This window comes from Cimex lectularius, unplaced genomic scaffold (assembly GCF_000648675.2).
Source record: "Cimex lectularius strain Harlan isolate CLEC.00 unplaced genomic scaffold, Clec_2.1 scaffold229, whole genome shotgun sequence".
Taxonomy (NCBI): Eukaryota; Metazoa; Arthropoda; class Insecta; order Hemiptera; family Cimicidae; genus Cimex; species Cimex lectularius.
The window spans coordinates 587,644-612,480 of NW_019392783.1; the positions used below are offsets into that span (position 1 = coordinate 587,644).

The 24,837-nt window shown below is 32.5% G+C and overlaps 1 protein-coding gene across 11 annotated transcripts in view; it reads right to left on the minus strand.

Moving 5' to 3' along the window:
* Nucleotides 1-24,837, minus strand: part of LOC106669519 (dystrophin, isoforms A/C/F/G/H-like) — a 328,247-nt gene that overhangs the window by 172,073 nt on the left and 131,337 nt on the right. For all 11 annotated transcript variants that reach the window (XM_024227801.1, XM_024227799.1, XM_024227800.1 and 8 more), the window contains one exon: nucleotides 15,966-16,071. In XM_024227801.1, coding sequence (XP_024083569.1) covers nucleotides 15,966-16,071 — 106 coding nt within the window. The remainder of the gene's footprint in view (nucleotides 1-15,965; nucleotides 16,072-24,837) is intronic.

The following is a 24,837-nucleotide window of genomic DNA, read 5'->3' on the forward strand; positions in this document are numbered from 1 at the left end:
AATGTAACTAATACATTCAAATATAAATTACCGTTTGTCTAATGAACAAAATTCGTTATTTCCATGGCAATATTTCTCTATAAAGTTTTTGCTTTCGGTTTTTAACGTTAAGGAGAAAAAATAGAATAACAAAATAGAAATACAATAAAAGAAAACGATTTAACATTAAGGATATTGTCATGTAACGGTCGAGCCGGGGTTTCAAAGGGTAATAAATATCGGCAAACGGAATGGTAGCACAAGACTGTCATTTGCATAGAAATAGCTTACATACATATGTGCATATTTTTATTACATCTATAAAATATATTTTGGAAATACATTCTATGTATGGATTTTCTGTTAATTGATCCATGTTGGTTAAATTTAAACATTTGCTTTTACAGATTTTACTGATTCAGAATTAACTAATAGACCTATGTTGTGTATTTTTTTAAAGCAGTTTATTGTAGTGTGATAAGGTTTATTAAAATAACATCCTTGATGAACTCTGAGTATTTAACGTTGTAAACATTTAACACTTTTAAACATTTAGTTTAATTTCATTATATTTCGAGGTCCGATTGACTAAATAACTTCTTTCAATTAATTAATCTTTACGTAAGGCATTGGTTGAAATGAAAAAGTTAGTGTCACAAGAGGGATTCGAACCCACGACCTTCCACTAACTTTTACATTTCAACCAATACCTTACATAAAGATTCAGTAAGTGAAACAAATTTAGTTTAATAGTATTTAATATGGCTCAGAATTGATTATTACGACAAAGACCTACATGCTTGAAAATTACAACATCAAAACTGTATTTTTATGTTGGTTCTAATTCTTGATTGTTGCTCTGACATTCAGTACTTAAATCAAGAACGCACGACTGCCGTAGAAAACAGATTTTTACGTTTTATATATATGCACAATAATTTAAAAACATTATCGATAGTTTCCAAATACAATCGACATATGTCTTAGTATCTATGCATCGATAACTGTATTTTGTTCCATATTATAATATTGACATACAACATGGAAAAAGGGCATTGTTTAAACCCAGAAAAAAAGATAAAGTATTCCTGTTTATGCGGCCGGTGGAAATTAATAATAAAATAGAAAACTCTGGGGATGCCTGCCGTATTCGCCGGACATTGAAGATTCAAAGAGTCGACCGTTAAAAAATGGAAGTCGACAGAAGGGAGACAAAACTTCACTCTATAGAGCACATAATAAAAAACAGAAAATGGAAAATTCTATTAAATAATTATAAAATGAAATGATGAAACAAAGTGGGGTTGGAGGAATGATTAACTGTTTGGAAAACAAAATTGTCTGTGCTATTCAGCTACATTGGAAAAGTTACATGGCATAAAAGAATAATTATCTGTTGTTTGACCATTGTTGACCTTCCGGGTCGAAAGAGGTGAACAATTACTGTTCTTTTCGATTATTTCTTATAGTACTTTTATACTGGGCTTTTTCTACAGAGATAGTAGTTTGTTTTAGTAGCTTTTCCTAGTTTTTATTGCTCTGGACTTTTTTCTTTGGTTGTCTACCAACTAAGCGGCTTTATGTTTGTTCAATTACTGCCAAGGAAGGTTTTTACTCCACTATTTCGCCAAATTTGTACGAAGCATTTTTCTTACCTCTACCGTCTTTGCAGCTTGTTGTCCCTAAGTTTTCCATCCTTTTATTTTCGACCTTTTACTAATATTTATCAAACTATTTAAATTAATTAATTAATCTTTGAGTAAGATATTGGTTGAGATAAAAGGCAGTGTCACGAGCGGGATTCGAACCCACGACCTTCGGCTCAATACGCCGTTGCTCTAACCACTTGAGCTATCGTCCTGACTTCGATCCACTCGGACACCAACTCCCCATCTCAACCTACCTTTCGAATTTTCACTCCGTTTTGCGATTTTTTAACCAATGCCTTACATAAAGATTAATTAATTGAAAGAAGTTATTTAGCCAAATATAATGGATTATTTATAATTGTTAAAATGAGTGGTGATTAGTGACCGTTAGTAGATGATTATTCGGAAATCGTGAGATGCGGTCTGGTGTGACGTAGGTTTTAGAAAAACATTTTCTTTATCTGAAGATGATGTGAATAAAGATCGAAACATTGGCACGATACTGAAGATGATCTCAACAAAGATGGAAACGTTGGCACAATAAAGAAAATGTTTTTCTAAAACCTACGACCTTCGGCTAAATACGCCGCTGCTTCCGTCTCAACCCCACCTTTCGGATTTTCCCTCCTTTTTGCCATTTTTCAAATGTCGTGTAATCAATTTGATTCTCGGCGACAAATGAAGTTTTATCTCAACCAATACCTTACTTAAAGATTAATTAATTGAAAAGATTTCATGTAGTCAATCGGACCACGAAACCTAATGGATTTAATAATCAAAATGAAGTATACTTCCCTAAAGCTCTCGCCGAGAATCAAATAGATTACATGATATTTGAAAAATTGCAAAAAGGAGGGAAAATTCGAGAGGTGAGGTTGAGATGGGGAGTTGGTGTCCGAGTGGATCTGTCACGATAGCTCAAGTGGTAGAGCAGCGGCGTATTTAACCGAAGGTCATGGATTCGAATCCATGCCCGTACCGAACTGTTTATCGTACAGATCTTCGATTGCCCACAGATCTTCGAGAAATTTCTGGAAGCTCGGGTCCCATTCGTTCAATTTATTTAGGCAAACGTCGTGTGAATGAATGTTGACCGCTAGGTGTTACCCATTACATGGAAGATGTAGGGATTACCACAATGTACTGGCCTCACTTTCTCCTGACATTGGTCCCATAGGACATATAGGACACGGTAAAGAGTCCTGTTAGACCATCGTTCGCCTCCTCCAACAAGCGTTGAACGTTGAACAGCCTGAAATCGCTATTGTTCAAGAATGGGATTTCACAAGATAAAAGCGATGCTTAGGAGAATTAAGTCCCTCGGCGAGGGTTAGGTGGACTCATGTGGTGAGGTGGATGTCCTTTCTAATCTACTCAAGATATATATGTGTGTATATATATATATATATATATATATATATATATATATATATATATGTATGTAAAAGAAAGTCGACGTTACATGTTAACGTCATACTTCTTTTAAGCACATTTATATTTGTTTAAACTAATTTTGAAATTTGTCGCGCACTACCTCGACTCGATTGTTAAGAGGGAGGTTAACCTGTAGAGTAGATAACAAGTTAGGAGTGCATTGTTGAAGTGATGAAAATTTAATATAAATAATAGCACTAATACATATATTATTTTTTTCTTTCCCCCCCCCCCCGAGGGTTCGCAACAGCAGAGGTCATATAAACCCTCAGGGTGCCGGTGTTTATGAAAAAAAGCCCATTTGTAAGTATGTCGGGTTCAAATACAGCGGCCCTGTATTCGAACCCGGGACCTTTACCTTACAGTGATGAGCGCCGTGTCAATGCCTAAACCCTTGCGGTCAATATATTGTTATTAAAATTTTAACCTTTAACTAAATAATTTTCGCGTGTTTTGGTACAATTTTTTAAAAACTATCTATACTATTAACTAATTCTTATTAAAACTCATGAATTTCTGACCTGGATAAATTCCTACCTTATTACTAAATAAGATATTATTTAAAACGATAAAAAATACGTATAGTTTGAAATAAATAGAAAAAAGAGTGTCCGAATTTTTGCTTTGAATTTGTTAAAACAATTAAATTAAACAGATTTTAACAACAGGACTAATATTTACATTCACACGATGTCGCAACAAGGATCATTTTAATTATTTTTTTGTATCCTCTTTTTTTCCAATTTTTTTTAAATAGCCATGATCATTTTCAACGATTTTAGAAACGATATTCCCAAAATCTACATCGTGGTCACGCGAAGGGATGGAACACGCAACATGCTTACCTATGAATACCACACTTTTATATTCCTAAAACAAACTTCCAAAATTAGCACTGAGTAACTGGGGTCGGTTCTTCTTTCCTTTCAATCTTGACTAGTTTCAACCAGGAACAAATTTGTAGAAACGGTATTGCTACTTTTTTTTACAAGAGATCGGCTTAAATTATCAGTTTTAATAATTTTATTTCTCTTTCCGAACTGATATTTTAACAAGTTTCGTTCTGGTTAGACAGTTATCAGAAAATTCGCAAACCCATTATATGTCCAGTCTAGTAATTTCAAAAAATCAACGGCACATAACTATAATTTTGATTATATATATTCCCAATCAAAAAAAATTATGATTTAAATAAGTTAAGATCGGGTTATAAGTTGGTTTATACAATTTATCATAAACTGGAGCAAAATATTTTTTTCTTTTTTAACCTTCAATCTTCAACTTCTATTCATGCAAGCAATTTTTTTACAAAGGTCTGATGATAAATCAAGGCAGCAATATGTTATACAATAATTCTCTGATTCCTCAAATTTTGTTAACCAATTAGCGACATAAAATTGGCATGAAATGAAAAAATTGAACCACCTTTCAAAAAATCTGGTTACTTTTGTTTTATGTTGAAATAAGCATTAAATATTTTCTAAGGCGCTTCGTGAATAGAGTTTGAGTCCCCGGGGACGGATTCTTGCTTATATGTTTTCAACCAAAAAATATGAGGTACGATTAAGACTAAAAAATGCAATAATTGAGCAATTTTCATTGATCTGGCGTATTTTCATACATTTAAAATAAGAGAATATAAATTTGGAAGATTTTGTTCAAAAATTGAGTCGCATTCCGTATAATTTGGTCGATTTTTTTAAAGTAATATTATGGGTTATAATATTCCATGGGCCATTTCATAAGACACATTAGACCCTGATGTGTGGATTCTTGATAAGCTATTCTGAAAAAATTTTACCTACAAATTAGGGCTGAGTAATGCAAATTTTCAGACCAATTTCATCAGATTTGGTAGCTACTTTAACGAAATATTATGATTTAATTATTCCTAGGTGCCCTTCAAAAATACAAATTCAGGGCCCGATGTGTGGTTTCCTGATGAGCTATGCTGACAAAATTTGGACTACATATTAGGAAATGCATATTTTCAGCCAAATTTAACCAGATTGGGTCGCTATATAGTTTTAATTTTTAAAATTAAGCATAATTGTATTTAAATAATTGCTAACAAAAGTGCAATAATTGAGTTGAATTTTCATAAAAGATGTCCCATTTTGTAAAAAAAATGATGAGATAAAATAATATGTTTTGTATGTGCCCACCACAAACAGGCATTTAAGCCCCTGGAATAAGGGAGTCAAATTCCTGGCCTATTTCCATTACATATAAAGGCTTAAAAGTGCGAAAAATGCGAGATATTCATAAAAATATTTTAAAACTTAGGCAAGGCCAAATTTTTCCATTTATTTATTTAATGAAAGAAATTTCTTTGAAGGAAAAAAAATGTAAAAATTACACTAATTTACCTTTTTTTTATCAAGGTTAAATATATTTATTCTAGGGCGTTTCATGGAAAAAGTATTGAGTCACGATTGGATTGGTGTTTGTCTATTTTGAAAATAAATTCAAGTACGATTAAGGGTAAAAATGAAATAACTGATCCAATTTTTATTAAATCTGGTTCATTTTTGGAAATTAAAAAAAACTTAATTAAAAAACAATTAAAAGCTAGAAAATTCAAAAAATGAACTGCTTTACATAAACTTTATTTTAACATTTAATCTTTCAATTAATTAATCTCTATGTGAGGTTTGTAAACAAAAAAAAAAGATGAAATAAACTAATATGTTTTGTATGTGCCACAAACCTACACAAAAAATTGGCTCTACCACAAAAAATTGAAAAATGACAAAAAGGAGGGAAAATTCGAAGGGTTGGGTTGAGATGGGAAGTTAGTGTCCGAGTGGATCGAAGTCACGATAGCTCAAGTGGTAGAGCAGCAGCGTATTTAGCCGAAGGTCGTGGGTTCGAATCTCGCTCGTGACACTCACTTTTTTATCTCAACCAATACCTTAATTACAGATTAATTAATTGAAAGATGTTGTTTGGTCAATCGTATTTAACATTTAATGTTATCCTAATACAAATACACATTCAGGCCCCGAAAGCTGAGATCTGCTCTCACAAAATCGTGACTACAGGTAAAGCAGAAAAAAATGCTAAATTTGAGCTAACTTTCATATGGTTTCGTAGCCTTTTTAATTATACACTATGATTTAATTTTGTTTTTCAACGTGCCCTTCACGAATGCATTTTTTATGCATTTTGACTACAGATTAAGGCCGAAATAGGTGGATTCGTAATAAACTATTTTGAAAAATTTTGGCTTCTATGAAAAGCAAATAATAGGCTAATTCCCTTATGATTTGGTTTCTTTTCTAACCAGATATTAAGTGTTTCATTTTCTTTAGGTGTCCATTCATTTTGTAGACTACACGCATCATCTTTCCCAGGTGTCTTTCAAAAATACAAATTTCGTGCGGATAGATGAATGGATAAACGTATTTGACAACATTCTGACCAAAGATTAAGTCTGAAAAAAAATTGAGCAAAGTGCATCTAATTTATAATATTTTTGGAAAAAATTGACATTAGGAGGGAAGGTAATATTTAGAGCTAAACGCTAAGAAATGCAACCACTGAGACAAATTCCATATAATTTGGTCACTTTTTCTAATAGAGATAATGGGGCTTGACGTTTTCCATGTGAGCATCAAAAATAAGGATGCAGTTGTACTTATCATTTGGGTAAATTCACATAAATTTGGCTTATGTTTAGCTGTTTTTAACTCCAAATTAAATCCAAAAATGTAATAAATAATTGAGCCAATTTTCATACAATGTGGTCCCATTTTGAAAGTGATATCAAGGATTTTTTTAAGCGCCATCAACAGTTACACTTCTAGGCTCGAAGTGGCGGATTCCTTACAGACCATACTGACAAAATTGACCAAAGCATAGCAAAATGATCGGTTACGACCAAATCAAAGATTCATCACCCCGCAGATCAAAAAGAGAACTCTCACAATTTTTTAATGTTTAAACTTTTGATTATTTTGACGGAACTTATGACTCCGGATTATTGCTAAGAAATACAAATAATTGACCTATATATATTTAATTTCGTTGGGTTTTTTTAAAGCGATAACAATGTTTAAAACTATCACATTAGATTCCAATTCATTTTGGCAACAAATTTAATCCAAATTTTCATAAAAACTGGTCACTTTTTGAACGAGATGTTATTATTTACTTTTTTTCGTGTCCTTTACAAATATATTTTTTAGGCTCCAAGGGCCAAAAAATTGTATAAAAACTACAAAATTTGCTTGCAGATCTAGTGCCTTTTTTATTGAGACATACATGTTAAATATTTTGTAGGGCGCTTCATGTATAAATATTTAAATGTCCGAAGATATCTGCGTACTGATTTTTTAATGAGGTACGATTAAGGCTAAGCGTACACTAATGAGCCAATTTCTATGAAATCTGACCCATTATTAGAAATTAGGAAAAAAAAATTTAAGTAAATTTGTGAGGGGGTGATTCTTGAGTATTTTTGGCTAAAAGGTAAAAAATGTAACCACTGAGCCAATTTCACTAAAATTGGCCCCATTTTTAACACGAAATTTTAGGGTTCAATGTCTTCTAGGTCCCTTTTTGATAAATACATTTTTTAAACTTGAAAGGCAGGATCTGAATTAACAAGGAAGAAATTGTGATCTAAAGATAATCAATTTAAAACGAAAATATCCTATATTTAACTATTCATCAAGGTGTAAAATTTTCTCTGCAATTTCACAAAGAAATTTTAAATCTTCAAGGGGAGGATTATTGGCGGACAATTTTGTCACTACATAAAGGGGGAAAGAGGCAATGTTTGAGCCAAATTTCATATCTCGGATGCAAATATTATTTTAAACCTAGAGGGACAATATTTAAACAAATCTATAAGTTTTTGTTTTTTAAGGTTAAAAAATATTATAACTCAAGCTATCCTACATAGACCAAATGTGGCCTTTTTTTTACCATTTTATTACATTTAAATGTTTTCAAGGCGCCCTTCGTTTACAAATACTCATTTTGGGTAGATTCTTGACGGCCGAACTTGTTGAAAGATCAATTTAAAAGTTATTCACCTTAATAAATTGTATCGAGTTTCTTAAGAGTCGGTTGATCGTTATATAAATACTAAAAGAATTAGGTTTAAGTGGATTATTGACAAACGCGTTATGTCTCAAATTTACGTAAAAACTTGCGTCAAATATTTATTGTATTAATTATTAAATCGGTGCAACCATTCAAGTGGTATGTTTTTTTATAAAATTAATAAACAACTTGAACAAGATTCAACTTGTTCGGGCATTTTTTTTAATCGATATTTGTGCACCGTATCTTAAATATGTTAAGAGTTAACACAGGTCTATTTCGAAAACACTTTTAGAAACTTGAGGGCGTGACAATTGGAGATCCATTTGGTTGAAAATCAGGACGAAAGATTATGTTTTTAATCTGTATAAAACAGATAAGATATAAAATTTACAACCACGATAAGAGACGTGGCTGTAAATTCCTTCAAACTGATGGTGTTAAACTACTTAAGGAGTTGAGGCTTGTCAATAAAGATCAATACTGAGATTAAGTCTCAGTTTGTGGCGGAAACTTTGTCCTAGTAATCAAATCTGAAATAATATCTTTGTTGGTCATTTATGTATTTATTATACAAATCAATTTAATAATAGTAACATCTTTGTTGTAGTCAATCTGAGGTGTTTAAGTCTCAGTTTGTGGCGGAAACTTTGTCCTAGTAATAAAATCTGGTATAAAATCTTTGTAGGTCATTTATGTATTTATTGTACAAATCAATTTAAAAATAGTAACATCTTTGTTGCAGTCAATACTGAGGTTTTTAAGTCTCAGTTTGTTGTTAATCTTTTTGTAATAGTTAAGTGATTTCCTTGTTGGTAGATGGCTTAATCTTGAAATCCGGATCGTCGAAAACAACTGAGAGTAAGAACTATCTTTTTACAAAGATTGAGCAACATATTCCACCAATTAGCTTTGCAATTAAAGATCATGTTTGTCAAGTTTTTCTATCGGGTCCACTAATTAATTATAAGAAAGGTTTATTTATTAAAAATTGTCAGACTGGATGAATGGTAGGGTTAATCAATTTAGTTTTGGTTTTGTTAAAAACGAAATACCCTGGTGAGGAGCGTATTGTTGGTAATGAAGAGGAGGTGGTGCCCTCGGCCCTGACACCTGCTGCAGTACTTCTTGCCTGCCGGGATGTCTGGGCGGCAGACGCCAAGAACGGCACTGGCCCTCCGGCTGCCATCTCTCCATATTTCGACGTCAGGACGGCAAAATCCGTCGGCATTTGGGGCGAAACAAACCACCGACCGCACTGGACGACGCGACACCGGGAACTATCTTCAACCTGAAAGCTCGGATGCCGACCGCGGCTAAGCATGCGCTCCGCACCCCTAGCAACCTTCGTCGGCCGTGTATACAACGTTTGCGAACAGAAATTACGACCATTGTTGCTAAGAAGACGTTGAAAACCAAATAAATGTATTTCCAGCTCGATCGATAAGCATTAAATTCAAGTTAGCCTGGAGTGGCATATATTACAAAAAATTAACACCCTTCAGGGTGTCTTTTTTAACAGCCAGCAAGTTTTCCCCATTTTTTCAACAGATACAAAAAAGTGACCAAGGGCAACCAGATTTTTGAGCAGATTTTAAAATCGTCGTCTTTTTTTCGACGTCTACTATTTAAATTTGAAATGAGAACCCCAAATTTTTATTTTATCCTCTCTGAAACTAGATTTTTTCTTAAAAAAATTGAATATCATAACTTTGGAACACCTCCAAAATTGACAACAGTATAGACTAATATTACAAAGACGTAACTGCTTTCAAATTAATTTATATAAAGACTCCGCTACAAACCGAGATTTTATCTCAATATTGACTTTTACTAACACACTTTAACTCCTTAACGTCCTCCGAATTTATTTATACTATAAAGACACGCCATCTACCAACAGGAATATCACTTAATTATTTATTACAAAAAGATTCCGCCACAAACTGAGACTGAAAAACTTCAGTATTGACTATAACAAAGATGTTACTATTTTTAAATTGATTTGTACACTTAATACATAAATGACCAACAGAGATATTATACACCAGATTTGACTTATACGATAAAGTTTCCGCCACAAACTGAGACTTAATCTCTTTAATGACAAGCCTCAACTGCTTAAGTAGTCCTGAATTTAAATTTACCAATAAAACCCATCACGTACCAACAAAAACATCCTTATAAGAAAATTAACTATTATGACAAAAACCTCCACTTTTGAATTCACTTTTACAATAAACATACGCTGCCGACCATCAAGAATAGTATTCGATCAGAATTGACTATTACGACAAAGACTTCGCCACAAACTGAGACTTGACCTCAGTATTGACTACTTCTACAAAAACGTAACTATTTTTAAATTGATTTGTACAATACATACATAAATGACCAACAAAAATATCATTCCACCAGATTTGACTATTACGATAAAGTTTCCGCCACAAACTGAGTCTTAATTTTTTTATTGACAAGCCAAACTCCTTAAGTAGTCCTGAATATAAATTTACCTACAAAACCAATCACTTACCAACAAAAACAACCTTATAAGAAAATTACCTATGACGATAAAAGATAAGATTGTCTTTTATTAAACAAGTTATAAATCCTTAACCCACTTTTGAATTCACTTTTACAATAAACATATGCTATATTTATAAACTATTAAGACAAAAACCTCTAAACTGATACTTAACCGCAGTACTATTTTTAAAAAGGCCCAACTAGTACATCCGCTATTAACTGAGACTGATCTCAGAATTGACTTTTGTTAAACAAGCTTTAAGTCCGTAACTATTTCTGAATTCACTTTTACAATTGACACGCCACCGACCAACAAAAATAATATTCGATCAGAATTGACTATTACGACAAAGATTCTACACAAACTGAGACTTGACCTCAGTATTGGCTATTATTAAATAGAATAAACAATTTCTGAATTAATTCTAACTACAATGACATGATGGCCAACAAAAATTTCGCTTAATGTTCCGCGACAAATTGAAACTTAACATCCTCAATAGTGACTATTACACAATGACGTAACTACTGAATTTATTTGCTGTAGAAAGAAACCGTTTTTGAAAGAAAACTTTATGTTAGTACAATTACAACAAAAATCACTGGAACAACAACAAAAATGGACTATTGCGATATAGTGTCTTTCACAAAGTTAAATTTAAGGAATAATACTAATTCTGACTCGAATGCTTGTACCAATAAGAAATCTGACAACTTATATTTAATCAAACCGTTTAGGTTAATTTTCCAATTTCCTCATGAGTATATCTGAAAAGGAACGTCGCTCCTTTTGAAGTGATAAACGTACAAAAATTCACCTGCGAAGCTGAATTTTACGATTGTCTAAGCTCACGAATATCAAGAAAAGATAACGAGACGCTTTAAAACGAAAAAAAAAATTGGAATAAAAATATTTTACTAGAACATGGGGTATATGGGGAGGGTTGTTTCTTGCCCCTGACGAATCGAAGGGAAGAGGGCGGCTAACCACCTGGGACCTTGATGCCTCCAAGGCTTACCTAGTAAGTCAAATTTATATCGTCTTGTCTACTTATACTCACTTAAATTAAATTTATGAACATTAACCACCCAGTATTAGCAAATCCTACGTATATTTTAAATAATAAAAATCCCAAGACAAAAGAGAATAAATGTATTTTAGCACTGAAAAACGTTCGAGAAAAGAATAAATTTATGCACTCCCCGGAAAAAAATTGTCTCGTGTTGAGCAATAATAATTATAAAAAGTTAACCATTTTATTGATTTCGTTTCAAATAACTAATTAAATAACAACATATCATTTATAAATCATTCGACCTTTTCATTTTCAGTCCCTCTAATTCTGAATCTAATGAAAATAAATATTTTTATTTCAATCGACCTGTTTATCTATCAGGGTAATAAATTAGATAAATTACTATTCTACTAGTATCAAATATTAGTTTTTATTGAAATTGAAACCTGACTGATTTGGACGGAAAATGAGTGGATTGTCAGCTTTTTCACGTCAATACAATTTATTTTAATTTATTCATATGACATAAATACAGAATTTTTTAATATACAGAAATCTATTTTATCGTAATACGAACAGAACACTCACTATATACTATTTAGTAAAAAAGGAAGTCAACAGATACACACTTTCTAACCTTACTTTGAATAACAATGTTTTGAAAAAAAAATAAAGTTGTTAAAAATTAATTAAAGGCGTAAAAAATAAACAATGAATGCATCCAAAGCTTTAAAGACCTTGTAAGACATAAACACCTGACAAAATCTTGAGTTGCGCAAAGGAATTCTAGCTAATGAACATGCAGATCAACTGGCCCGATGAAGATCTGCAAGACATCTGTATGCTCACCTATAATTGGGATAAAAAGACTGAGACAAATATATTTCAGAATGGATCCATCAAAAGCACAAGGAGAAGTGGACGAATTCTAGGGGTGCCAGACACAATATACCTAAACAGCCGAAACTGGCAGGCCCAGCAAACACCAACACCTAGGTATATTAATCTACTGTAGGTTATGTTGTGAGGAAGAGGAACCCACCAATATTATTTTCGTATGTGAGCAACAGCTCAATGGTTCAGGATAGCACGAGGACCTAGGTAAAAATAATTACAGGAATGACCTACCATTTCTTAAAATAAGGGTCGAGTCAATTGAGCCGCACTATGGAAGTAGGAAAAGAATAATAATCCAAAAGGCTGGAATATTTTGGGATACCAAACCCCCAAAGCATCCTCTTCAACATCTTCATCATATTCAACAAAAGCATGGTCGTTTTTAACAAACTAAGTATATAAAATATTCAATATTTTGTTAACTTGGGCTGTTTAGAAAAATAAAATGAACCAAAAAAAAAGGTCCGCATCTTTGGGGTCATTAGGGACCTAGAAGATATAAAGATCTATGTCTACGTCCCACAATGATTTCTGAATGAAAATCCTATTAAAATGGTTAAGAAGAAAGTTTTGATCGATATTAAAAAACCAGGAGTAGACAAATGTATGAAAAAGTGTCCTGTCATTTTTTAACTTTGTTCGGAAAAAGCGCGTCTAAAACACAAAACTGTATAACAAAATAAATTTATTTGAAAATTTTAACATAGATATTTTATTATTTAAAATGGTAGGTTAAAAAAACCATGTTTCGGTTTTATTTCATATGTCATACTTTCATAAAAGGCTTCACTAATTTATGCCATTAATTTGTTGATTATTTAAAATTTATTTCGTGTATAATATATAAGTGATTTTTTTTAATTTTGACGATTTTATCGGAGACTTAGTTCAAAAATTATTACAAAGGTGATAAAAACGGCCTTAAACGACAGGACGTGTGGCAATATTGCAATATCACCTTGTGGATTTTCTCATATTTTTTTATAACGCGATAAAATTTTAGTATTAAATTATTTGATACATTTTATATATAATATACAGAAAAAGCACCTATATTATAAGCCAAAGCTAATAAAAAGGATAATTAATTTTTAACGCGTATGAATTAATTGAATCCACCCTCTGCGGGTCCGGGGAGTTGACATGAGAAAGATTTAATTAATTTAATTTAAATTAACATCAAACATTGCAAATTGGACCCGAGGCTGGATCGTGTTTAATATCATGAAGGAGAATAAATACTGCATTAAAAACAGAGCCACGTTGCAAGTGTAAATGACGACTTTTTGGAAAAGTCGCGACACTTTCTCCTTTTTCTTTTCTCTATAATATTGACTTTTACGAACACACGTTAACTCCTTAACAACCTCCGAATTTATTTATACTATAAAGACACTCCATCTACCAGCAAGGATATCATTTAACTATTACAAAAAGATTCCGCCACAAACTGAGACTGAAAAACTTCAGTATTGACTATAACAAAGATGTTACTATTTTTAAATTGATTTGTACACTTAATACATAAATGACCAACAGAGATATTATACACCAGATTTGACTTATACGATAAAGTTTCCGCCACAAACTGATACTTAATCTCAGTATTGATCTTTATTGACAAGCCAATTTACTTACAATTTACAAAAAACTCACCAGTTTCCAACAAAAACACCCTTAATAGAAAATAAACTATGACATTAAAAACACAGCAACGTTGCAAGTGCAAAAGACGATTTTTTGGAAAAGTCGCGACACTTTCTCCTTTTTCTTTTCTCTATAATACTGACCTTTACGAACACACATTAACTACTTAACTACCTCCGAATTTATTTATACTATGAAGACACGCCATCTACCAACAAGGATATCGTTTAACTATTACAAAAAGATTCCGCCACAAACTGAGATTTAAAAACCTCAGTATTGACTACAACAAAGATGTTACTATTTCATTTATCTTTATTATATACTTGCAGGTATGCTATACCTCCCTAACCCACTTTTGAATTCATTTTACAATAAACATACGCTACCGACCAACAAGAATAGTGTTCGATCAGAATTGAGTATTGCGACAAAGACTTCCACACAAACTGAGACTTGACCTCAGTATTGACTACTTCTACAAAAACGTTACTATTTTTAAATTTATTTGTACAATACATACATAAAAGACCAACAAAAATATCATTACACCACAATTGACTACTACTATAAAGTTTCCGCCACAAACTGAGACTTAATCTCTTTAATGACAACCTCAACTGCTTAAGTAGTCCTGAATATAAATTTACCTACAAAACCAATCATTTACCAACAAAAACATCCTTATAAGAAAATTAACTATTATGACAACAACCTCCTCCATAAACTGACACTTAGCCGCAGTACTGACTATTCTTAAAAAGACCAAACTCGTACATCCTCGATTAACTGAGACTGCACAACTCCTTAAGTAGTTCTGAATTTAAATTTACCAAAAAAACTCACACCTTCCAACAAAAACACCCTTAAAAGAAAATTACCTATGACGATAAAAGATAAGATTGTCTTTTATTAAACAAGTTATAAATCCTTAACCCACTTTTGAATTCACTTTTACAATAAACATATGCTACCGACCAACAAGAATAGTATTCGAACAGAATTGACTATTACGACAAAGACTTCGCCACAAACTGAGACTCGACCTCAGTATTGACTACTTCTACAAAAACGTAACTATTTTTAAACTGATTTGTACAATACATACATAAATGACCAACAAAAATATAATTACACCAGATTTGACTATTTCGATAAAGTTTCCACCACAAACTGAGACTTAATTTTTTTATTGACAAGCCTAAACTCCTTAAGTAGTCCTGAATTTATATTTACCAAAAAACCATCACCTTCCAACAAAAACAACCTTATAAGAAAATTAACTATGACATTAAAAACATAGCAATGTTGCAAGTCTAAAGGATTTTTGGAAAAGTCGCGACACTTTCTCCTTTTTCTTTTCTACATTAGCTTCCACGGGAACCGCGATAAATCTAAAAGAAGAGGCCCTTATACTTTTATAAAATAGAGCCTGGACCTCTTCTACGTGACCAGATTTTATACGAGGATAATCGATTTTAAATGGATATCAACGTGATGCCGTCCGGACGGCAGAGACGGCAAACGAACTATGAATATACTCGGAAGGAAAGACGATGTTCCGGTGGATTTTTTCGACAAGACGGTACGAAATCTGGCAGGGAGAGAAGTGAGGAATCAATAAGGGATGGGACAGGCCGTTATCGTATCCTTCTGATAACGCTTGTCATCGATACGAACGGTTATCTTTTCAAGTAACGGGTTTCCGCGTGAATTTTTTTAAATAGAACAGCCCTAGTGAATATTTGGGTTTTTCTCGACTGACCTTTCCCGTGGACTTGCTGCCTGTTGAAATCCGCTTTCAGGTTTTCCGCCGTGTGCACCAATTCGTCAAGCTGGGGCTTCTTCTGTTCCAACTCGCGCAGGACATTCTGTAAAACAAATTTGTACAAAAAAAGAATTAATTAAAAAGAAAATTAAGAACAGTCGACAAATCATCAAATTTCCCACCATTCGACAAAACGCCGACGGAATTGCTCCGACAGGTCATCCTCATTTAAACCAACACCAACTGCCCAGGCGCGTTCATGCAAGCGAGCTTTAACTAATGCTGAATTGTAAATTACGAAGGAAATGGGTAAAGTTAAACGATTCAGCATGCCATTTGTGTGATAAACATCGATCTGACGATGATGTACGTTTGAATTGAATAAAAGGCTATTTAATTTTTACCGAAACCTTTTCGCTATGTCTACACATGCCTACCACGTTTTGCAACCACGCGCGTTTCCAGTAAATTTAGCGATCATTCAAATCATTTCAATAAATCGACTATTTAATCCATTAATATAAACACGACGCCTGTTATTTCCATTTGACACGAAACACTCGAATCGCACCCTTCAAATAACAGTCAGATTCGATCCGCAAATTTCATTTAGAAATAGAGGTACTGAAAGACTGTGTTTTATAGAAAACTGGTCAATGTGGTTCAAGGTGAGAGTAAAATGTTCGTTTTTGTACATTCAAGTCTATGCTGTTAATATTGGTAAAACTGTCTTTATATAAAAGACAATTCTCAGACTAGGTTTTGTAGTACTTAAAATTTCGAATATGAATTGTGAATTTGTCGTAATAGTCAATTCTGGAATCATATCGTTTTTGTCTGGGAATAATCAATTTAAGAGTGTATAGTTAGATTGGTTGATGTTTGTTGTCAATTAGTAAAGTTATGCTATTATTAGTTTCTGTGTCTTTGTTGTAAAAGTCATATCAAAGAAGTGGCTTTGTAGTGTTAATGTTATCTATTTGTATTTTGTAATCTTATTAGTCAGACAATTATTAAGTGATTAGGTCCATGTTCTAGGTAGTAATTCAATTCACAATTGTCGGATTTTTCTTTTGTGTCAATTTTGACTTTTACGATCAAGCACATTTTCGTTTTTGAGGTGTTTTAATAGGGGTAATTTCTTTTTAGTTAATCTTAGCCGTAGTAGATAATTTGAAGACTGTACCATTTGTAACCAATGTACCTGGCTGTAATGAATTTTGCTTTTGTTGGTTAAAGTGTCTTTTTGGTAACAGTTAATGGTAGAGTTATATTATATGATTTTTATTTATTTGCATTATTGCTGCACCCTCAATATTTGTTGTTCTTTTTCGGTGGTTTGTTTCAGTATGCACATGTATATGTGTCGTAATAATCTATTTTGAGATGACATGATAATGGTTTCTTTGTACTAATGAATAAATCTGATTTCAGCAACAACTGAGTTTTTGCAGTAGTATTCTTTGGTGGATTCGTATTACGTCTTACAATTCTTCTTTAGTCTTATCTTTGTTGCATTCTTGGTGAAAGTGTCTTTGAAGTATTACTCTATTTTGTGGGTGGTTATTTTGTTGGTATGGTTTCTTTGTCGTAATAGTCTATGTTGAGATAATTGTTTTGTATATAATGAATTTTTTCCTACTAAATATCAATTCTGATTTCGGTGATGACGGAGTCTTTCCAAAAGTATTCTTTGGTGGAGTTGTATTACGTCTTAAAATTCTTATTTATTCTCATCTTTTTTGTGTTCTTGGTTAAAGTGACTTTGAAGCATTAATCTATTTTGTAGGTGGTTATTTTGTTGGTGGGGTTTCTTTGTCGTAATAGTCTATTTTGTGATAATTGTTTAGTATCTGATGATTTTTTTTCTACTAAATATCAATTCTGATTTCGGTGATGTCGGATTCTTTGCAGAAGTATTTTTTGATGGTGTCGTATTATGTCTTATAATTCTTATTTAGTCACATCTTTGTTGTATTTTTGATAAAAGTGTCTTTGAAGTATTAATCTATTTTGTGGGTGGTCATTTTGTTGGTGGGGTTTCTTTGTCGTAATAGTCCATTTCGAGATAACTGTTTTATTGATGACATTTTTGTTTATCTACTAAATATCAATTCTGATTTCGGTGATGTAAGTATTTTTTGGCGGTGTCGTATTATGTCTTAAAATTCTTAATTAGTCGCATCTATGTTGTATTTTTGATAAAAGTGACTTTGAAGTAATAGTATACATTCGTTATTTTATATTTTGAAGAAGTTATTTTGTTGGTGAAAATGTGTCAGTCGTAATAGTCTATTTACATGTACCTAGTTGTTTTGTAGGCGATGGTTTTTATGTCATAACAGTCAAATTTTTAGGTAATTGTTTTGTTGGGAGAATGTGTTTTTGTCGTAAAAGTGTATTTCGTAGTAGTTGTTTTATTAGAGTAGGTCTTGGTAGTAATAGTCGGTGGAATCGTATTTTATCTTACGACAATACATCTTATTGTTATTTTGTATTTTGAGGTAGTTATTTTGTTGGTGAACGTGTCTATTTAGAAGTGCCTAGTTGTTTTGTTGGCGGAGGTTTCTTCGTCGTACTACTCTATTTTCGGGTTTATGTATGTGTCTATGTCGGAATAATGTATTTTCTGTTAAATTGTATTGTTCGTGGCAGTGTCTTTGTAGCTACGTCAATTCTGATTTTGTTCCATTTCATTTAGTGGTCTACTGACCAAATTACCTCTTTTTATGTGAGGTTTTTGGTTGAAATGTTGATTTTGTTCTAATATGATTTTGCTGTTGACATCGTCTTTGCAATGACAGCCTTTCTGGAGTTGTATTATGCCATTGGCCTGCTATACGATTCTACTTGACTCGTATCTTTGTTGAAGGTAATTGTTGTCTATTTTGAGGTTTGTTTTCTTGGTGGTGGTTCTTCGTAGAAATAGTTTATAATGATTTTGTTAGTGGTTAATGGTCATTCCTGAGAGCTATGATTAGAAATTGGACACTTGCGAATTTACTTTTTTCTGCTACTTTTTTGCTACAACTTTTGTCTAAGTTGGAATGGTAAGAATCTCTTTTGGTAACAGCTAAGACTTAGTTATTTATGCCCCAGTTAGTCATTTTTGTCGCTTCAGTTATAAAGCAGTTATTGACTATGAACAACATATGAACAACATTGAATATGAACAACAACACAGCTGTGGGGGTTACAACAAACTGTAAATTTTGTCTTTTCTGATGGTAAACCCTAGTGTTTATTGTATACTGTGTTATGTCGATTGTTTTGCGAGTTTGGTCGTGTGTTTCAATCGGTTCACCATTTCATTTGGGCTTGTCGCAAATGAAACGGGGGAAAATTCATTTAGCATCTGGATTGGATGAATTGGCAGGTCTGGTAACAAATGGTCAACGAATCTAGTCAAACTTGGACAAAAAGTTATTGTTATTGGAGACATGTTTATACAAATCGAAGAAAGGCGACGTTCCGTAATTATTATTTAATCCTACACGGCCGTATCTAACTCGTGTAGGTGTTTTGAATAATTTTACAGTTCGTCAAGCGATTGAAGAAGAGGTAATATGTTGTAGCCGGGTGAGCGCGGACGAGCTAAGCTGAAGGGTGCGAGAATAATCGATATTGTGACAGCCGGCTGGAAGTTAATCGATAAGTATTTCTCATAGCGGTCTCCTGCAAAATTAATTTTTGTTTAAATTTTGAAAAAAATCAATAGACACTTCCAGGCTACGGAGTAATTAAACTACAAAGGAGTGTTTTTTCTCAATTTTTCACCCAAAGGCTCTACAGGTAAAGCACAACGGGATAAATCTCTTAAATCGCCGAATCTTTCAAACAAAACCCTCAACTTCTTTGAGAAGCTTATCTCTCCGGCTGTTTAAACTTCAAGGAGCCCAGGAAAAACGGATAAACTATACTCTTTGAGAAGTTTAAAACAAAAGGAAATTATTGTTTGTAAAAATTCGTTGTTTACTACAAGACTTACGCTGAATTTCAGTTGCAGTGTAGCAGTTGACTCGCACATGTTTACTGCCGGCATCATTCGCTCCTCCATGGCTTTGAAGGAGTTTCCTTGCCCTCGCGCAGACGTATAATAAACCAGCATGAACAAACCTTCTGTTATCTACATTGCCCCCTGAGATTTCCCTAACCGGCGAAACACGGGCTAAAGTATCTCGGTTGAAATGGAACAATTGGAAAAACTACCCTTCCGAAATGTCAAAACGGACAAGTACACGATTTATTCGTCCCAAGACAAATTTTTAAAAAAAATCCTATCAAACCTTAACAAAAATGTCCAAATGAGTGATGTTTTTATCCGATATTAACAATGAAACATGGCCTAGATGGACGGTCTGTGTCAAAATCAAAAGCAGAGGAAAAGTAAAAACGGAAATTATTTCCATCACGACCATAACCGAAAGCAAAGATAAAGACAGTTCAACGTGAAAATCATAATTAAATCTAGGAATCGATTCAAAGAATTTAGATGTAACTATTACGACGAAGGTACACCACATGAAACAACATAACATTCTCTTAATTGACTATTACAACATAGACATCGCAACAAACTCCGAAATGACTATTATTACAGTAAAAATGCAACAAAAATTATCCTGATTTGTCTATTACTACACTAAGATAACCTCCGAATTTTTTATCAGGCTACCCAAAAATATCCACTAAAAATTGACTATCACGATAAAACACAGGAATCAACAAAAGTCAATGTAGATTGTAATTCAGTATCAAAAGAAAATAAACCTAACTTCATCTGAAGTTACCGCAGAAATGACCATTATCAAATCCGAGTGGATCGAAGTCACGATAGCTCAAGTGGTAGAGCAGCGTCGTATTTAGCTGAAGGTCGTGGGTTCGAATCCCGCTCATCACACTGACTTTTTTATCTCAACCAATACCCTACATAAAGATTAATTCAAAGATGTTATTTGATCAATCGGACCACGAAATCTAATGGACTATTATCAAATGGAAATAAACAAAGATACTGACTAAACTATTACAAAAATAACAAATAAATTTAAACCAGTAATAAAATATATCAACTCAAAATTGTATATTACGGTGTAGATAGTAATCAATAAAAGCCAATCTAAATTGTACTACAATATCAAAATAAAAGAGACATAACTTCATATGAAACTAGCTAAGAAATGGCTATTATAGTTTAATAAAAGGAAAAATGCAACAAAGATCACATTGATTAGGGTATTACCCAGACAAAGACAAAATTGACTATTAGACAAAGACACAGTAATGAATAAAAACCTTTAAAAGACTATTACTAATGTTAATACGATGTCAGCACAAACAATGAAGTCATAATTCTAGTGAATTGACTATTACAACAAAGCACCATTGTAAAAATAAATTCATTTACAGCAATGACTTAACTGAGAATAAATTTGCATTTTTGACATAAAACTTTCTACATTATTGATTATTAAGTTAAAGAGGCAACAATCGAGAGATCGTTAAACTTTGAATTGATTAAACAGTATGAAAAAAACGCAAAGTACAAAGGCATAATTACATTAGCAATCACTATTATTAAAGACAGCTGTATTTTAATTGACTGCTAAAACAGTATTTAAATAGTATTATTAATATGATTGTATATACTATTTTATTGATGAGGTAAACTGATAAAGTTAGAATTTCTTACTAAAAAAGACGCGAAACTATACACACCAAATTACGTTATCGTAGAGCCACCTGTACGAACAAAGGTTGACTAGTTGACTATTACTACTACTACAAAGATGCAAAATTAACGATTATTTGATTATTTCATAAAAACTAAGTTGTAATTGTCTATTACCATGGATACGACTCACTGTCATACTGCTACTACTAACATATCACAACAAACAAAATTATATCTTCAAAATTGACTAGTACGACAAATACGCCTGCACCAAAATCGTCGCCTGAACCACGATTTGTACTGACGGAATCCTAGTGTTGATTTAATTAATACTACAAAGACAACTAAAGTGAAATCCAATTTTCTGTAAACACATTTCCATCAGCCAAACCAAATTAACTGTTACGAAACCATTGTCATCAAAACGACCACTACACAATATATAGTATTATTCGGATATTATATGGTCATTATCATAAATATCATACATAACACTCCCTAGTAACTATTTGTTACTATGGATGTAGCAGTAACCATAAAGACAAAATCAGCTAACCACTATTTGCTATTAACATACGACTATAAACCTAAAGATTAACTATTACGATAATGATAAAATCACTCTTTAATTAAAAATCACTTTAATAAGCATAGAATGCCGAAAAGAATTATTGATGCCAACATGTCACTATGTATAACAGAATTGACTATTGCAACAAAGATACCACCATAAATTCATTACTACAACATAAACAAAGGCAAAAAAATCCATAGTAACTAGAAAAACAATTTTCTAAATTATTATTATTAAGATACTATTACAAACTCAAGTACGAACTATTACGAAAATATATAACCACCCATGAATTAGTGAATGATGTAACTAGTGCTGATTTAATTAATACTATAAGGACAACGAAAGTAAAATCCAATTTTCTGTAAACACATTTCCATCGACCAAACCAAATTAACTGTAACGAAACCAATGTCACCAAAACGACCACTACAGTGGCCATATAGTAGTATGGTAATTATCATAAATATCATACATAATACTCCCTAGTAACTATTTGTTACTATGGATGTAGCAGTAACAATAAAGACACAATCAGCTACCACTATATTAACATTTGCTATTAACATACGACTATAAACCTAAAGATTAACTATTACGCGAATGAAAAAATCACTCTTCAATTAAAAATCACTTTAATAAGTATAGAATGTCGCAAAGAATTATTGATGCCAATATGTCACTATGTATACCAGAATTGACTATTGCAACAAAGATACCACCATAAATTCATTACCGCAATATAAACAAAGGCAAAAAAATCCATAGTAACTAGAAAAACAATTTTACTAATTATTATTACTATAATACCCATTACAAACTCAACTACGAACTATTACGAAAATATATAACCACCCATGAATTATTAATGTAAGATCTAACTAGTAGGAACTATCTTTTTATAAAGATTGATCTAACTAGTGTTGATTTTATTAATACTACAAAGACAACTAAAGTGAAATCCAATTTTCTGTAAACACGTTTCCATCAGCCAAACCAAATTAACTGATACGAAACCAATGTCACCAAAACAACCACTACACAATATATAGTAGTACTATATGGTCATTATCATAAATATCATAAATAAAACTCACTAGTAACTATTTGTTACTATGGATATAACTGTAAAAATAAAACACAATCAGCTAAACACTATATTGACATTTACTATTAACATACGACTACAAACCTAAAGATTAACTATTACGAGAATGATAAAATCACTCATCAATTAAAAATCACTTTAATAAGAATAGAATGACGACAAGAACTATTGATATGTCACTATGTATCACAGAATTGACTATTGCAACAAAGTTAGCACCATAAATTCATTACTACAATATAAACAAAGGCAAAAAAAAGCCATAGTAACTAGAAAAACAATTTTATAAATTATTATTACTAATATACCATTACAAACTCAAGTACGAATAAAACGAAAAATATACAGCTATACATGAATTATTAATTACGAATAAACGCAAGTAACCAAGATTTATTCTTAACATCCTTAATTTATTATATTATTTATGAAAAAACAAAATCATTATGATGCTTAATTTACAACGGTGCAAAATTGAGTTTGTTAAGTAAAATTACCAATTAAGTTATAATTAATAACTTATCACAATTACATTTCCTTTTCGATCTTGGTGAATGCTCATACAAATGAATATTAATTAGGAAACCGTCGACCTATTTTTGTAGAACTCTTGACACGTTCCTCCATTTTAAACCGTCAACAAGTTGTAAGACAATAAATTAAACGGCCAGAAATAAGAGGAAAAGGCCGTAAAACCGGTGAGGAAAATGAAAACCCGCCGGGAGTAACGATTGCCTCGTTAAACCCACAAAGCGACACGACCTCATCATAACAATCCTTCGGGTTCACAAATACTTTGAGAAGGACAATTGCTTTTTCGGGGGGGGGGGGATGTCAGTGAAACACTCGATTGAAAAAGCACTCCGGTGATCAGTTTTACAATAGCTGTCGAACGGTTGTCCATCCAACTGAAATCAATTTTAACAGCGTAGTCGGGTCAATTTTGGTTTGGTTTTCACCATTATTTTTTCTCAAATGAAAATTTCATTTTCCTTAATAACCTGGACAATGAAATTTTTGGTATCAAAATGGAATAAATGAATAGCTAAGGATATTAACACCAACAGAGAGCCGTTTTAACTGAAATTTTCATCATTAAACACAATTTAATAATGCGAATTAGATAAGAACTTTTAGCTCTAACGAACAGGCGTTACGGACCAAAAGTGGCATAAACTTATTATAAACGGGGTATATGAAATAAAACAGTATTTACAATCGGTCGAGATTATTCCGAATCCCGAGGGCTTACTAGCGCAAATGGGTCACTCATAACTTTATAATAGACAATTTAAGCCCGGGGACCGCATATATAACTTGGCCCTTTAACACAACTATAACAGCACTCCTTGTTTATCTTCCAGTGGGCAATATTGTAGGAATACTGGAAGCCGTACGACCGCACTTTCCTCCGGCCGAAGGCGATTACTCCCTTTCAAAATAGTTGCAGAGATACACAATTCACCATCCCCCTTTTCCCAAATTCGTATAATACCGAGGGTGAAAGTAAACT